Here is a 16,555-nt window from a genome sequence, read left to right as displayed (position 1 = left end):
GGGAATAAACTAAAAGAACAATATCGCCTGACATGATATCGTCCCTCAGGGATGCTGCTTGTGGTCCCCCTCACTAGGTTTTAATACCTTCATTATTTCATCTGATATTATGACTGTGGTGCATTTTGTAACAATTGTGTTGAATTGAAGCACCACACATAAAACCTGCAGCCTTGCAGCACTGCAGGACAGGAATACTGCGCACACTGCACAGAATGGGAAGATCAGGGAAATAATAGCTGCCCATTTTTTTCCCTGGGGGCCATAAAACTGTCCATGACTAGTGGCTGTAGTGCTGATTTCTGATTAAACGCAAATTTGTAGACACTGAAATGTATTACATATTTATATATTAGGATGTCTTTCTTTTAAGACCATAGATTGGATAACCTTTTGCACATAAGGCCATTGTGTGTATGTTTGACAGGTGTTTTGCTATATAAATACACTGGTTGTGGCACAATTCCTCTTTTTCTTTTTCCTAATTTCTATGGAGCCACTTGTAAGTGATTTTTCTCTTGATTAATTTATTTGTCCAGACTCATTTGGCGATGGATAAAATCCTCAAAAAAAAAAAAGTAAAAAAAAAAGTAAAATTCAGATACGTTTGAAACAAAAAAAAGTGTTGGGTAATTGCTGCTGGAGTTCGTGGAGAGGCGTGTTAATTTACAAATGTGTGTTATCTGACTTATCAAAGCAAGTTCCTCACAACTACGATAAATCAGCTGCGGAACCAAAGACATCGTAGTCATTTCCGTAGGGGAAGAATTTGCTGCCACACCTCGCCGTCAAGCTCGCATGAATGGAATGATAGTGGCCGTTAAAGCCTTGACTTAGGAATGGAAAGTGGATGCAAGGGTTTCCGAGTTAACATTTTTAGTCGGTATCTGTGGGTTTAACGTGGGGACAGTTCCCCTCCGCTCAGCTTTAAAGTGCTGCCTGTTAGTTAGTGTGGAGAGCTGAAGCTAAGTAGCCGCTAGCCTAAAACTACCAGTCAGGCTAGTCAACAGTTAACGTTATCGTTAGCCTGCTAGCTAGTCACCCTCCAACAACATAGACCAAAAACAGAGCAAAGATGGTTGAATCAATATTTGACCTCCCAGTGGAGAAGCAGATATTTTATGCTGTTTTGGGATTTTCGTGGACAGTGTATCTATGGGAGGCATACCTTTCTTACAGACAGGTAAGTTAATCATGTATCAGTATCGGACCAAAGTTTCTGCTTAGTAGCTAAATGTGTGTTTTGAGGGGAAAATACCTGAAATCAAATGAATTCATTAAAGAAGCTAACGTTAGCTAACAGGAAACCTGTGATTTAGAAAAGAATTTATGTACAGTTCTTGCAAACAGAAGTTTAATGTGAATAGAAGTTTTTTTTTCTCTCAGTGCACAACATATGCAAACTATTATTTCCTTAAAAGTTCTTGTATGACAGCATAGCAGTTACCCTGTTTACCCATGATACTGCACTCCTGTATAACGTTACTGTGGTTAAACAAGGTACATGCACACATTTTCAGGTTGTTACAAACGGTCAGTCTTGTATTGCAAAGCATGTTGACTTGGTGAAACTGAAAACTGAACATTTCCTCTTTACAGAATTCTTTAAGAATATGTGAATGTCATGGAGGTTATTCTCCCCCTAACTTTATATTAAACCACTGCTGGGACACTGTGTGCCGATGATGACAGACACGTATGTTTGTAATCCCATAAATGTAGAAACAAACATAAAGCCCTTTACTCTCTGAATCTTGTCAAATGTGTCTTAGCGAGTTTTGTAAAGTCACAATGAAATGGCTTGTTTGCAGTGGATTGCTGAGTTTGGTGTATTTCCCTTTGTAACAGGATATTGTGGCAGAGCATAATGCAGGCTGAAACTAAAGTGCAAATGAGTGTGATAAGCTTCATTAGATGTTTGAATTCAACAAACTTCTCTGTTTCAGGTCTGAAAAATGTAGCAAGGCCTTACAATATAAATGAATTTGGACATAACATTGGTGCTGATCTCTTTGCCTTCTGCAGAGGAGGATATACAGGTCAACAACACATGTGCCACAGGAACTAGGGAAGATCATGGATTCTGAAACCTTTGAGAAGTCACGTCTGTATCAGCTGGATAAAAGCAACTTCAGCTTTTGGTCAGGACTCTACTCTGAGACTGAAGGGACGGTAAGACTCCCAGCAAATCTCTTTATGTTTATGCCACATTAATTGGACATGTAAAATGCAGAAGGCTCATGTTATGTTCATGCTTTTTAGCTCATCCTGCTCCTTGGTGGAATCCCATTCATGTGGGGCGTCGCTGGCTCTGTGACAGCTCACTTTGGATTTGGCTCAGAGTACGAGATCACCCAGTCACTCGTATTTCTGACCCTCGCCACCCTGTTCAGTGCCTTGACTGGACTTCCCTGGAGTTTGTACAACACATTTGTCATTGAGGAGAAGCACGGCTTTAATCAGCAGGTATACTGACTGAACAGCACGCACCCTCTGTGGGCCTGAAATGTGCCAGTTAAATGTTTGTAGTTTCCTTCCTCAGGAAGAACAGCAGCTGTGATCAGCTTGATTTCATCACGGTTAGAGTGAATTGTGACCAAGTTTGCTTCCACTTCAGTTAGGACGTGTGTCACTCTGTCACATCTATTATGGGCTTCAAAGCTGCAAAGGAAGTAGTGTGTTTAGCTGTATTTTGGCAAAACAATGACAATCTGATACGTAACAAGCACACAGATGGAAACTGATATAAACAATTTGAACCATGTCACTGTTCAAATCTACTACAACTGACCACAGCAGCTTTCTCTGGGAAGAAGTAAACTACACAGTTTTCATAGCCACATCAGAAGTCTAGCTTGATTTCACACACACACACACACACACACACACACACACACACACACACACACAACCTGACCAGTCTGTCCCTTTTTCTGTTACCCACCATTGTCATTTTTAATATACTAATGTCTTGTCTTCCTCTCAGACGATAGGGTTCTTCCTTAAGGATGCTGTAAAGAAGTTTGTTGTGACTCAGTGTATCCTGCTGCCTGTCACCACACTACTCCTGTACATCATCAAGATCGGTGGGGACTACTTTTTCATCTATGCCTGGCTCTTTACCCTGGCTGTTTCTCTGGTTAGTGCTGCTTGGCTTGTTAAACGATGAGTGCACAAAAGACATCATTGTATGAGTGATGTGTAGTTTGTTTTGGCGTTAGGGAGTAACTCAGAAGTAATACAAAGGTCACTCTGTAGTTCCACTTTGGCTGATTCTTTGGTACTAACAATTCATCATGATTTGCCTCCTCTCCTCCTGTGTTTTCAGGTACTGGTAACAATCTATGCTGACTACATTGCTCCCCTGTTTGACAAGTTCACTCCTTTGCCAGAAGGAGAGCTGAAGACAGATATTGAGACTATGGCCAAGAGTATAAGCTTCCCCCTCACTAAGGTTTATGTAGTTGAAGGTAAAGTAATACTCCTAAATCCAGGATGCTCACAGATGCTTCTTTAATCCTAAAACTTTCATGTTTTTGTTTGACATCTTTCCAGGATTATGTCATGAATATTGTATGTTTTTTTTAAGATATTTTGAGCATTTCTACATTTAGTCTTTAGTTTTCTTGAATGTCTTACATATTTCCAGGTTCCAAGCGTTCATCACACAGCAATGCATACTTCTATGGGTTCTTCAAGAACAAGCGCATTGTGCTGTTTGACACTCTGCTGGAAGACTACTCGCCTCTCAACAAGTCTGGAGAGCCACAGCCCGAGCAGCCAGAGAGTGATGATACATCCAGCGAGTCAAAAGCCAAACCCAAGGTCACACAGCTGTCAAGTTTATTGTATATTTGCTATTGTGGGGTCTTAATAGCCACATTTTCATTCACCCATCTTTTAATTTCTTCATCTGTTGGCCTGTTAAAATGTACTAAACTTAAGAGTCTGATGCCTGTAGACACCGCTTTTCGCTTGTTGAACTTTCTAAACAGTGCCTTGAAAGTCTTTGAAAAATCCTTGAATTTGAATTAATTTAAAGTTTTAGAACCTGGAATTGGAGTAGGATTAAATAAAATGCAAATTTAGAAATTATGCCTTGAGGTCCAGAATATCTAGGCCAAGAGGTTGGAGGACGTTTTTGGTCTTCAAGCAATGTTCAAGAAAATGACTTGTAGCGAGTGAGCAGGGATCCCTTTGACCTGGCGGTTATATGTTTTTATTTTTCTTTGTAATCCAACAGTGTTTTTCCACTCTGTTATTGTTACAAATCCTTTAACAGAACAAGAAACAAGGATGCAACAACCCAGAGATTCTTGCAGTTCTGGGTCACGAGCTCGGCCACTGGAAGCTTGGCCACACCGTCAAGAACATTGTCATCAGTCAGGTGAGGAATCATCTCCATTTTAAGGTTTATTTTCCTCTCGGAGTTTCCTTTCAAAGTCTGCACCAAAGTCTGATTACACGTGATCAAATGCAGACATTCAGATGTAACCTGATATGCACATAACACCGGCTGACTCTGTTCTTTCTGCAGATGAATTCCTTCTTGTGCTTCTCGCTGTTCGCTGTTCTGATTGGACGAAAGGAGCTGTTTGTGGCTTTTGGCTTCAATGACAGCCAACCCACATTAATAGGCTTGATGATTATCTTCCAGTTCATCTTCTCTCCGTACAATGAGGTGAGTGTGGAATCCAAAAATGTTGTTTCAGTTGTTTTTTTAGCCCTTGAACAGATTTGTTTTTAAATGTACATATATTTTTTTGTCTTTGCAGCTCCTGTCCTTCTGTCTGACAGTTCTGAGTCGCAGGTTTGAGTTCCAGGCAGATGCCTTTGCACGCGGCATGGGCAAAGCCTCTGAGCTTTACTCTGCCCTCATCAAGCTCAACAAGGACAACCTGGGCTTCCCTGTGGCTGACTGGTTGTTCTCCATGTGGCACTATTCCCACCCTCCCCTCCTGGAGCGCCTCAGAGCGCTGGGCAACGTCAAGCAGGACTGACGGGGCTGGAAGGGGGGGCGGCGACCGCTGCCTCCTCCAAAGTGCCTCCGCAGACCGCTCCTGGCCCTGTGATGCACCCTGCTCGTTTTCTACCTGTCCGCCCCCCCATCTTGTTTTATCTTGTTTTAGTAATTTCTTTACTTGCCATACTTTCTATTTTGTTCCCTTTTGAAACTTTGTTTTAAACAAAACCAAAACATATCAGCACAAGCCAGCCGAAAAAAGCCTGAACTGAAGTCTCCCCTCTTTCTATAGAGACATCTAACATGCACCTGCTGAGAGCAACACTTCTGGGCAATGTGTGTTGAGCAGAAGCTATTGTCAGAGCACAGGTCACATTGTGCAGATCGACCCGAAGGCTTACTTTTTGAAATTATTTGATTTGTGTACAATTTGATGATTTGATTTTTGAAGTAACAAAGACAATGAGCTGTTTCAAAACTTGAAATTTTACTTGTAGACATACACTGAGTTTTATTTAGTACAGTAAAAAAAGACATATGTGGGCAGACAGACAACTTCACATGTACTCATGACAGTGCTCTTTGCAGACTCACAGGCCAGAATTTGATTTGTCCCTCATGTGCTACTGTTGCTTCTTTAGAAATCTCTCCAGGCAAGCTCAAGAGTAAAAATGTTATATAGTCAACAACTCAAAATGTCAGTATTGCAAGAGGAACTATGTAAATGCTTTGTCACAGCAAAAAAATATGAGGGCGTCATAATATCTCTGTTTTCGTTCAGATAATGAACACATTAAGAACAGAGCAGTGCAGAAAATTTCATTTCAATTTCGGTTAAACTTGTAATTTTCATTTTTTACTTGCATTGGGGGGTCTTGTTTTACTTTTTCTAAAGCACTTGCTTGCCAACAAGGTTCCAACCATACCTGTATATATGTAACTTTGATGAGTAGAGTAATGATGTATGATGTGAATAGTGAAAAATGTTGAATGTGGTTTGAAATTTTCAGTTGATACTGTGTTTCTTAGTTTCTTCTCTTGGTTTTGGGCCGGAGTGAGCCCGGAGTTGCCTGGCAAGCAGAGTATTTATAGGGGACTTTGGGAAAGGAGTCTGCGAGGTTCCTTTCACCACATAAGCCAGTGCTTGGTTTGTTCAACGAGGGGACTGTATTCTTTCTTTGCAGAATTGAATAAAATCCGTCAAAGCATTCTTTTTGTTTTATGGTTTTGCTTTTTTTAAATAGTTGTAATTGTAAATATAGATGTAAACATGAAAAAGTAAGTTTGTGTTACTGTGACAACTTTAAGTAATAGTTTATTTCCAGCTATAACTGATATGAGATACATTTATTAATGGGTAACTCATACCTTTTGTGTAAGTACATGTTGTAAGGGTTTCCTAAGGCCTCATTTACAACTATGCACTTTACAACTGTCTTTTATGATTCCATTGTAGCTTTTTTAATATTTAACTTTTATTACAAACTATGCTTAAGACTTAAAAAAAAGGTTTCTCTTATCTGATTTGTCTTTCTTTCCATAACTACTTGAAAATTCAAAATTAATAATAAATTACAGGAACAAATTATGTCTTACAGAAGCTTCAGTAGTAGTAGTTTTAATAAATAGTTAGAATTCCCGTGAGCAATCTGAAAATGTGCATCTATGTTTATGGGAAAATCTCCTTGGTATTAATCAATCAAATCATTAGACGTCCGATATCAACCTGTTGCCAGCTGTGACTGTACGTCCATGGTGGTCAGCAGGTACGTAGACAGAAACGCTGTCACGCCGTCCGTCTATGAGACCATACCATTATGAAAAAGGGACACGATTTATTTTTTTTCTTCACGCTGTATTCAATCATTTGTTACGTAAAATTAAATTAGTGTCGGTGCTGTACTAATACACCAATATATAAATTATTATTAACCTCGATTTCTCATTAGACCAACGTGATGCAGATGTCGCCACCCCCGTCCGGCTAATAATGGCGCCGTCCTGTGGCGTATTTGAGGACAAGGGCAAATTCGGCTGTCACTGTCAGTGTTGTTTTCACGTGCGAGAATCAAACATGGCGAGGTTTTTGAGGCCTAACATCAGGAGTTTTGTCACCTCACAGCTGAGAATGTCATCCGACCAGGTAAAATACGTCCAGCACATCTATCGATAAACACACTGCTTTTTGTGAACGCCATACTGTGGTTGTGTGAACCGTTTTAAATGAATCAGCCTGATAATGTTGCCCAACTGTCAGACAACTGTTGGTGACATGGTTATAGAGGTGAGGGGAAATTTGCAGGAGTTTTAGGGCATTGATCAGTGGAACAGATTTACAACAATGTAGAGGATAAATGAGCAGGGATTCATTTCAATCACATCAAGTTTTGTCTTAATAAAATTCCAGCAGTTGCCTGTTAAACCACTTTACTCAGTTTTATTAAATGGTTTGTCCTCTGAGGTTTTGGTTGCATTGTTGTCACACAAACAGTTTCTGGTCCGTTCCAAATATCTCTATTATATCACCTGGAAAACAAAGAAACCCCTCTCCCTGCTTTGTGAAATAAACTGATTCTTGACCTTCAGAATAGGGTCATTTTTGTGGCTTTATATCGCACAGACGAATCAAAACCAGAGAGAGAAATTAACTTTGAAATTGTGTAACTTGAAGCACCTGTCTCTAAATGTCAAAGCCTGACCAAGGCTCTTACGGGAATGTATACACTAAACATGTCCCTTTTGACTGCTCCCTGTCCTGTCTCAGCTGGGTGAGCTGGGTAAAGGTGCAGGAAAAGGTGGCGGCGGTGGAGGGTCCATCAGAGAGGCAGGTGGAGCCATGGGGAAGAAGCAGGCTGCTGAGGAGGAGATGTACTTCAAGTATGCATTTCTTTCTTTTACAGGAACCAAATGTGGGCTGAAAGTGTTGCTTAAAAACTCAGCAGCCAACATACTTTCTTTTTATCATGATCTTTTCATAGTGTCCTAATTCCTCTCTGTTTGTGTCTCTTCTTGTGTGCATTCTCTGTTCCCTCCCTTGCTTCTCTCACTGTTTATCCTTCGGCCCCTCTGTTGCCACCCACCACCTTATCTGTCCATCTGCACATAAGGCGTAAAGAGCAGGAGCAGCTGGCTGCACTGAAGCAGCATCACCAGGAGGAAATTGACCACCACAAAAAGGAGATTGAACGTCTGCAGCGTGAGATTGACCGCCACAAGGGAAAGATCAGGAAGCTGAAGCATGATGACTGAAAAACCAAAAAAAAAAAAGTCCCTGTTTTGTCACCAATCCAGCCAGACACCTTTACTCAGATTTCTGCATGCACCGTGTCAGCGGGCCAGTCATGAGTGTGTGGGTGATTGTTCTGTAAATGCTTGAAAGTTATTAAAACTGGTTATAAAATGATCATTGTTTCCATGGCATGCTGTGGCACAAGTTGTTCAACCTTTTCAATCCTTCCTCCTTCTTTGTTGTAGGTCTGTGTGCTGTATGTTGCAGGCAAAAGGCTGAAGTTGAAAAACCCCTAAATATCTTTAATCCTTCATATGGAACCATCAACTTATCTTCTTGTGTGATGTGTAAATAAATTTGGAATGTAAATGGAATTGGTAGCTCTATCTTTTAGTGCTGTAATTTTCTGACATTTTATAAACAGTTGATTAATCGTGAAAAAATTGGCATAATAGCTTATAAAGTTAATAATCATTATTTGCAGCCCTATACTTTTAATGTAAAAATGGGAGAATATTACCTGAGAGAGTACTTAGCCATTAAAGTGACATGATAATAATAAGAAATAAATAAAATAGAACCACTGACAGTGGAAATATCTGGGAATATGCACCATGTACACTCACATGACCCTGAGTTTAAAAGCATTTTGTGAACATGTGATTGTGCTTATTCATCATATCAGTTGATGTTCTGCTTTACTGGTGCACATGGCCATTTCCAGGTAATCAAATAGACACAAAACCGACTGGCATACATGAATATGTGGTCCTCAGGACACTGACCATTATGTGGCCCCGGGCTACTTGCTCTCTTTCCCCGGTTTGTAATGCAGCCTTGAAGCACAGAGGTCCGTGCAGCAATGTTAGCAAGCAGGCGACTGCTCTCGTAAGTCCAGATTTAACTCAACAGCAACAACAGAATTTGCGGCGGAGGAGAGTCAATCAGGAATAAAGAGAGCATTAATTGAGACGGGCACTTTAAACAAAATCTTTCTATAACGTCTATCAACAATTACTTAAACTTCTCCCTCCATACAACGGCGGCGATGGTACATTCGTAAACACTCCCCATGAGAAAGCGCTATACATGTCGTCACTTCCGCCTGCCCCTGCCTTTTACCACGAGCAACCCCGTCTGTCTTTCTTTTCGCACATCATGGCGGACCGGTTCAATAAGGTGGGCAATTGCAGCAGAAGCATAATCACTTATTTTTGCTTATTGGTGGAAGTTAAGCATTGCGTTTTACAGTTAGACTGTGGGCGAAAACTACAGAACAACTTGGTGTAATCTTTGTTTTGTATTGTTTCTATTAAGACGTGATTTTAAAGCATGTTTGAGACAGCTAGCTATAGCTGAGTGGACATGCCTTCATCATGGCAGCTTCCCTAACGAGTCAGTGCGGTTAGCCTGCTAATGTCGTGATCATGTGTAAGTCTGGGAAACGGACGCGCAAATGTGCTGTAATGATTACCGGTACTGTTTTATGTCAGTGTTATATGTCTATACTCAAACATATCATCTAAGTCTACTTATGGTTAGCGTGGTTTGACGTTGATGCTAAGCTAACGTTATGTCTTAGTCGGAAACTTGGTAGCGTCCATGTGCCGGTGGAGGTTCATGGGTCAACTCGTGGATTTAACTTTTTTTTGTAAGAGGTCAGATACTTGTTTCTAATTAGCAGTGGATGTGTAAAATTATAGACCATAGTCTTGATGTAGAGTTACCAGCAGCAGCCGTGTATCGACTATGTGAGACACCCGTCAGAATCGGCTAACGTAACCATGCAGGATGATAGGAAAGCTAATACTTGCCCGATTTACAGTCCCAAGATAATACAGCATTATTAAATTTTCTCTCTAACCTGCAGGTTCTGCTGCTTGATGGCAGGGGCCACCTACTCGGCCGGCTTGCTGCCATTGTGGCTAAACAGGTTTTGCTGGGTAAGTTTTAAATAAGAGGTGAATTATGTGACTATTAGGGAAAGGGAACATTGTATTCATATACTAAACAGTGCATTAAATGATATGCAGTTGTCTTTCCTCAGTCTGTCAATGATGTGAAATTCTTCACCCTTGCTCGAGTTTAACGACCATGAGAAAACTCACATGCACTACCATCTGAGACGGGACATAATTCATGTCTTTTTTTTTTTTTTGTTAAATACCCAAAAGATAAACTTCTTTGTTTTCACAGGACATAAAGTGGTGGTGGTGAGATGCGAGGGCATCAACATCTCTGGCAACTTTTACCGCAACAAGCGTAAGTAGCTTTCTAGTGTGATCAAATGAGATGTTTAGTTGTACCGTTTTTCAACATGCTTGTTGTCAGTGATGTTTTATCACTATTATTCGAGTTTCAATGACCATGAGAAGACCTTACATGCACTACCATCTGAGACATCAGCATTTCAAACTGAAGTGATGGTTACCACTATGTAAAGTCTGTTAGTAACTCAGTTCAGCTGATGTCTGTGTCATGTTCCTCTCTGCAGTGAAGTACCTGGCTTTCCTGCGCAAGAGGATGAACACCAACCCCTCTCGTGGACCCTACCACTTCAGAGCTCCCAGCAGGATCTTCTGGAGGACCGTCAGGGGTGAGAATGAGGCACTACTCCAGATATGGAAACTCCCTCAACAGAGCATGAAATTCTTTCGATACTGCTGAAGGTTCCTAACCTGAGCATGTAGTAAGAATATCACTTGATAAATGGACACATTTACTGTAATAGAAATGGATTTACAGCGTAATACGTTCTGTAAGTGTAGACTACATGTGGAACACACATTAAATTTGACTTAACACATGAAATTTCTTAAGTAACGGTGGTTTGATCCCTTGCTCGGTTTGACTGAGACGCTCCATTGGTCTGGTTGTTGTTGGCCCTTAAACTATGAATCTAACCAAGATCCAGTGTTGGATTGAAATATTAATCTGGAAACTTTCACATGCAGGTTTTTAAGTTGACAATTTATAGTGTGTGCTCTCATTTGACCTGGCACAAGTTGATCCTTGCTTGACTGTGATGAGCTCTTTATCCCGAAACTGATCATCTATTGATGAGACAAATTTTTCGGATCTGATTGCTGAGTTCAGGAGGGACTTGCATTGTGCGTGGACAAATAAACATCTGATGCAATGTTTGCTATTTGAAATTCATCAAACTTACAAGTATTCTCTGCTCACCAGGCATGCTGCCCCACAAAACCAAGAGAGGCCAGGCTGCTCTTGAGAGGCTGAAGGTGTTCGACGGTATCCCCCCACCTTATGACAAGGTGATGAATGTCAATGAATGTTCTGTTTGGCCCTAACTCTGCTGTCTGTGATGTCACAAACTTCCTTACGTACCTTGTTTGAGTCATGACTTTGAAAACAAATCATCCCTGAGACATGCTGTCCTGTCAAGGCTGAGATGTGCTGTGTTCTTCTGTATCTGATTTTGGCTTTTGTTCCACAGAGGAAGCGCATGGTTGTTCCAGCTGCTCTTAAGATTGTGCGTCTGAAGCCCACTCGCAAGGTGAGCCTCAATTATTTGGTGAAGAGCTGACTTCAGTGACCTTACTTGGCTATATAATTGGCAAACATGGAAAACCTGAAATCGAAGTGCTTCAGTTTACCTGCCACAACGGTTCTTACTTGACAGTGATGAGCTCTTTATCCCGAAACTGATGATCTATTGATGAGACAAACTTTTCGGATCTGATTGCTGAGTCGAGTCAGAGACAAGTTGTGCCTCAAGTTGAAGCTTGAAACATAAAAAAACTTGTCAATGTGCTGAATGCAGTATCAAAAGACAGTTTTTGCTTTTAAATTTTGTCTAAAACATTCTAAATGTTGAAGAAATTTTGTCCACTCTTGTGAATCTAGACTTTATTTTTCACTGGTGGTATAAACATCTTAGTTACATGGTTGATCGCACTGACTTTGATTTTCTTTCCCCCTCAGTTCGCCCTCCTTGGGCGTCTGGCTCATGAGGTTGGCTGGAAGTACCAGGCCATCACAGCTACCCTGGAAGAGAAGAGAAAGGAGAAGGCCAAGCTCCGCTACGCCAAGAAAAAGACAGTGAACAAGCTGACCAAGCAGGCAGAAAAGAACGTTGAGGCCAAGATTGCAAAATACACAGACGTTCTGAAACAATATGGAGTCCTTGTCTGAGCTGGTTACCTCTGGCTAATAAAGAAAAATAACTGTTTATAGAAAGTGTATTGACTTTTTCATTCCTGACTGAAGATGGCACTAAAATAAAGACTGAAATAACGTTCGGTGGTATGTGTGCTAGTAGTTAGGTTGAATATAAATATTCTGAGAATCAGTTGCAGTAACGAGATAAACTACAGTATAAATCAATTTCAAAGCAATTCATGTGTGACAGGCCTAGTTTTCAAGATGTGGCTGTGGATAGTTGACTTACATCGAGATATTTACAACACTTCGACTTTTGACATGACTGAAGGAATTGTGTAATTCACATGCCCAAATTTATGACAACCATATATGACATGGATGTAGGTATTTGAGTAATTTAAATGTATGTACACCCTGCAGGACTTAAGCTGCTGATTGTGCCTTTATAACTTGCATGTAATTGGAAAACACTTCCATCATAGGACAAATGTGACTTTGCAAAAATGCGGAGTCGTTTTATTTCTGCTCTCCTTGCAAACTAAGAAGTGGTCTATGCCGTATAAGCCAGAGTATCTCCTTCAGAAGCCTCGCTGAAACATTACACCTTGAACTGTGAAGGAAAAAACGAGCATGAAGTTTAATACGTGTTCTTCAGAAATGAAGTTTTCACAGTGTGGTGAATCCTGCAGTCTTACATGGACATATTTCCAAACAGCCACTGTTGGAGAAATTGGGCACTTCAAATGTCAAGTGAGTAATCTCAGTGGTATTTCATCTGAGGTCTCAAAGGAGTAACAATTGGAAATACTGACAGCAGTAAACATGTTGTTTTTCCATCTCTTTTCCTTAATATTTGCCATCAGGGCCTTTCAGTTTTCCATTTGTTTCACCGTCTGCTGCATCTGTAGGGAAACATGACAAAAGGGTTATGGGAGTTGAATGTAATTGGTTGTAATTACAAGGCTACAGCTCTATTGCTCGTTTTATTTCACTTATCACACACGACAAGACATGAAAAGGAATAAGCAAGACAAGTTCTAGGATTATGGCACCACTGAGGTGTTCAGTAATTTGCTTTATTTACTGTAAAGTTTTAGCTAAATCAGGTGCAGAGGTGAACTGCGTGTTGCTGCTGCTGCTGCAGTTGAACGTTTTAACCAGCAGGGAGCAGCGTTACACTTCAATATACTGGTTAAAACGTGGACAATTAACTCTCAAGTGCCTTAGTGTTTGATTACCAAAGGATCAAATTAGAGAACGTAATACAGGTGTTACTACTGCACGCCTGCACTGAGGAGTTCAAGCTAAAGTAAGACGGCTTCCTTCCTTTCTACTGACTTGTCAAAAATATGTGTACTTTTTACATACATAACATCAAATATGATTGAGTCCTTCACAAGCTCTCTGGTCTGGACAGTCCAAAAGGATGAATGTGTCGATCTTGTTTTAGTCTTTGAAGGTTCAGGTTGAAGTTACTGGAATATAAAACAACACGGCCGCGCTGAGGTGAACTTTGACAGCTTCTCACCCACCACAGTGTTTGACTACATGTACAGTAATGTGTTTTTAAAGGATTACCCTCCAGGCAGTACACTTGATCCCAGCGACTTCTGTTTAGGATGTAATCTTACTGTGCAGGTGATTCCTCCTGGGCAGCTCAATAATAATCAGCAGTTTAGCTGTACTTTTGCAGTGAAACTCCTTGGATGGAATGAGTGGACTTCAGTGCCCTTTTGTCCACTTTTCTGGACCTCGGGCCACTTAAAAATAGGACAGACTGAGGTTATTATAAACTTTGTTCTTCCCTCTTTTCTCCAGGTGCTATTATTACATTTTGTAGCCCAGCCTAGAAAAGAGTACCACTTTTGCCATTTGGTGGGTCAAAGGAAGCAGGTGAGAGGCGACTGACAAAGTAAGTCTGTCCAAGCCTCTGAGGAGTCGAATGAGCATCAGTTGTGTGGATCACATCTGTGTTGGCCTGTTGCTTTCACACCTTCTGGCAAAGTCTTACAAGTACTGCTTCAATCTAACTGTCCCAGCATGCATATTACAGTAGATCTAATGACACTGACCTCTTTAGTATACAACTGTCTTTTTGTGCTGCTTAACTACGACACAAAACATACTTAAGAGAACTTAATCGGTTGCTTTTGTAATGTGTAAAAAATCGTCTTGAAATCATTTGACTCTTGACTTTTAATCTTCATATTTGCTGAGTCTTACAAACCCTTCTCTCAGTATTTGTCCCAGTTAGCTCGGATTTCGTTTTCAGTGGATAATCTGTATTCTGAGGTTGTCTCCTCTCTTTCCTCAATGCCATTTTAGCATAATAGAACATGTGTGGTGAAGACTTTTTTATACCAGAACATGACAGCTTCAGAAGCGCCGTGTAGCTCCCGTCTGTTTGATGAAGAGGCTTCTGATACTGAGACGAATGCTGAAAGACATCCATCTCCAAACATCTGTTTTACCACTTCCTGTGAGCATCTTTCAGTATCTTAAGACGATTAGTTGCGCATGTGCGGGCTTTGACTTTGCGTCATATGGCATTTCTAATTTTGACTGAGTTCAATCGAGGCAGATGTTTGGTCTTTCTGATTAAAACATGGTGTCGGGAGGATTTCCCGTATTACCAAAAGCTGGCAAGATGTCGCACGCATTCTATGTTTGTCTCTTCTCTCCTGCGTTTACTGTATAGAAATAATGTATCATATATATAGACAGTATAAACACATTAGCAGGCCCACCAAGTATCAGGCTTAGGCCAATCTGATGCCTGTCCTCCTGCGTTAAGGAGGGACGTCAGCAAACAGACGGAGAAATCACTGTGACGGCTCTAAGAATGAGATTTTTGGATGATGCCGCCTGCAGTGGATCGCTCTCTAATCACACCATCTGAGACCAATTGAAAAGACCATGATTGTCTGAAACTGCTCCTGCAGACCCAGCCTATTATGGGCTCCTGCTCCTCCTCTTCCTCCTGCTTTGACTGCCTGGCTGTTTTGGCGCTGTTTGGTGTTCAGTTTCAGGGTGGCAGCGCTCGTCTGTGTGGCAGCCATGATATGTAAATGAATGAGGATGAAAGTGAAACTGAAATTTGGCCTAGCTTGCTAACATTAGCACTTATTCCAACTGACTTTTTGTCCACGTTATTTAAACGCCTGCTGGGTCACTGGTATGATCCTGCATATGTCCTGATTTCCTTACAACGTTGATTTTAAACATCAGTTTGCCTTTTAAAGCCTCACCTCTTTTTATAGCGTCCACACTAACCCCTGCCAGGCTGGTGTCGTTGAGAGCGACACACCTGAAAGGTTATACCACTGTCATCTGATGCGGTGGATGTTTTACCACAGAGCGCATTCAGAACACACAGCGTGTGAGTAATGAGAACGATAAAAAGGCTTTCCTACATGCCAGCATGAGCTGATTAGTTTTTTAAGCTTTCATTTGATGTTTCGGTAATGTCTCATTTCTACTGACTCTGTCTCAAGCTTATGCTGCTGAGTCATTATTGAACCAAAGATAGCTTCAAAATCAGATTAGCAAAGAGGAGCATGTCAGGGTGCACAGTCTGAATAACATATCTAATTTATTCCTGATCCCTCTTTTTGCTCTGTGGGTCTGCGCGCAGGCATCGCAGAGGAGCTGACTCCCTCTTTGAGCACTTAAAGTTTTTCCAGTCTCTGCCGATGTCACCCTTGAATGGGAGCACATTCATTCGGCATCTCAAAGGCTGGCTTTGAGGAAGTATAAGAAAAAGATAACGAGGGAGAAAAAGAGATGGAGTTTGGTCAAACGTATAATGAAGAATCTGAAAAACATGAACCTGACTGAGAAGAAAAATGCATCAATCAGTAGCTTTACACAACAAGACAAGAAGTGAATTGTAGCCTTAATGTTCGTCCACATATTGACCGGCTGCTTTACTCAGATTAATCGCGTTCATTCATTTCCTCACCAATGTGTTCTGAAAATCTATACAGCTAATTCTTGCCATTGATGGACAGTGAATGCCCCGTGCTGCTTCCCATACACAAAGAGGCACGGCTCACTGAAGTACAGTCCTTTGTCATTTTCTCATCTTTAGCCTTGATGTGATCTCAATGCATCAACGAGCAGACTAAAACAAGATGTGCAGATATTTGAAGTGTCTATTATGTTTCCTTGCTGTGACGTCACACTGACTTACTCTTTACACATAACGCCTTAGAGAAATGTTCTGCCTCCTGTAGCTG

General features: G+C 41.0%; 3 protein-coding genes and 4 non-coding genes across 7 annotated transcripts; all 7 read left to right on the top strand.

The window, feature by feature from the left end:
- The first annotated feature begins 771 nt into the window (after positions 1–771).
- Positions 772–6,171, top strand: zmpste24 (zinc metallopeptidase, STE24 homolog). The gene is made up of 9 exons (XM_076749448.1): positions 772–1,183; positions 2,026–2,172; positions 2,263–2,466; positions 2,987–3,139; positions 3,329–3,470; positions 3,650–3,825; positions 4,283–4,387; positions 4,538–4,681; positions 4,776–6,171. The coding sequence occupies exons 1-9, from the start codon at positions 1,076–1,078 to the stop codon at positions 4,998–5,000; spliced, it is 1,404 nt and encodes a 467-aa protein (XP_076605563.1). The 5' UTR covers positions 772–1,075; the 3' UTR covers positions 5,001–6,171.
- Positions 6,172–6,947: 776 nt separating this feature from the next.
- atp5if1b (ATP synthase inhibitory factor subunit 1b) lies at positions 6,948–8,366 on the top strand. Its single transcript, XM_076747891.1, has 3 exons — positions 6,948–7,106; positions 7,728–7,840; positions 8,071–8,366. Exons 1-3 carry the CDS (start codon positions 6,954–6,956, stop codon positions 8,210–8,212), a joined length of 408 nt encoding a protein of 135 aa, XP_076604006.1. The 5' UTR covers positions 6,948–6,953; the 3' UTR covers positions 8,213–8,366.
- Positions 8,367–9,272: 906 nt separating this feature from the next.
- On the top strand, positions 9,273–12,392 carry rpl13a (ribosomal protein L13a). Its single transcript, XM_076749513.1, has 7 exons — positions 9,273–9,371; positions 10,063–10,135; positions 10,389–10,454; positions 10,687–10,788; positions 11,382–11,467; positions 11,650–11,709; positions 12,138–12,392. Exons 1-7 carry the CDS (start codon positions 9,282–9,284, stop codon positions 12,345–12,347), a joined length of 687 nt encoding a protein of 228 aa, XP_076605628.1. The 5' UTR covers positions 9,273–9,281; the 3' UTR covers positions 12,348–12,392.
- Positions 10,240–10,322, top strand: LOC143332288 (small nucleolar RNA Z195/SNORD33/SNORD32 family). Its single transcript, XR_013078198.1, has one exon. It is a non-coding gene; the product is annotated as a small nucleolar RNA Z195/SNORD33/SNORD32 family (small nucleolar RNA).
- On the top strand, positions 10,516–10,596 carry LOC143332287 (small nucleolar RNA Z195/SNORD33/SNORD32 family). The gene has a single exon (XR_013078197.1). It is a non-coding gene; the product is annotated as a small nucleolar RNA Z195/SNORD33/SNORD32 family (small nucleolar RNA).
- On the top strand, positions 11,210–11,285 carry LOC143332290 (small nucleolar RNA SNORD50). Its single transcript, XR_013078200.1, has one exon. It is a non-coding gene; the product is annotated as a small nucleolar RNA SNORD50 (small nucleolar RNA).
- LOC143332291 (small nucleolar RNA SNORD50) lies at positions 11,830–11,905 on the top strand. The gene has a single exon (XR_013078201.1). It is a non-coding gene; the product is annotated as a small nucleolar RNA SNORD50 (small nucleolar RNA).
- Positions 12,393–16,555: the final 4,163 nt, after the last annotated feature.

Source organism: Chaetodon auriga, chromosome 14 (genome assembly GCF_051107435.1).
Source record: "Chaetodon auriga isolate fChaAug3 chromosome 14, fChaAug3.hap1, whole genome shotgun sequence".
NCBI lineage: Eukaryota > Metazoa > Chordata > Actinopteri > Chaetodontiformes > Chaetodontidae > Chaetodon > Chaetodon auriga.
Note: the sequence above shows the minus strand (reverse complement) of the source record. Positions and strands in the feature narration are given on the sequence as shown.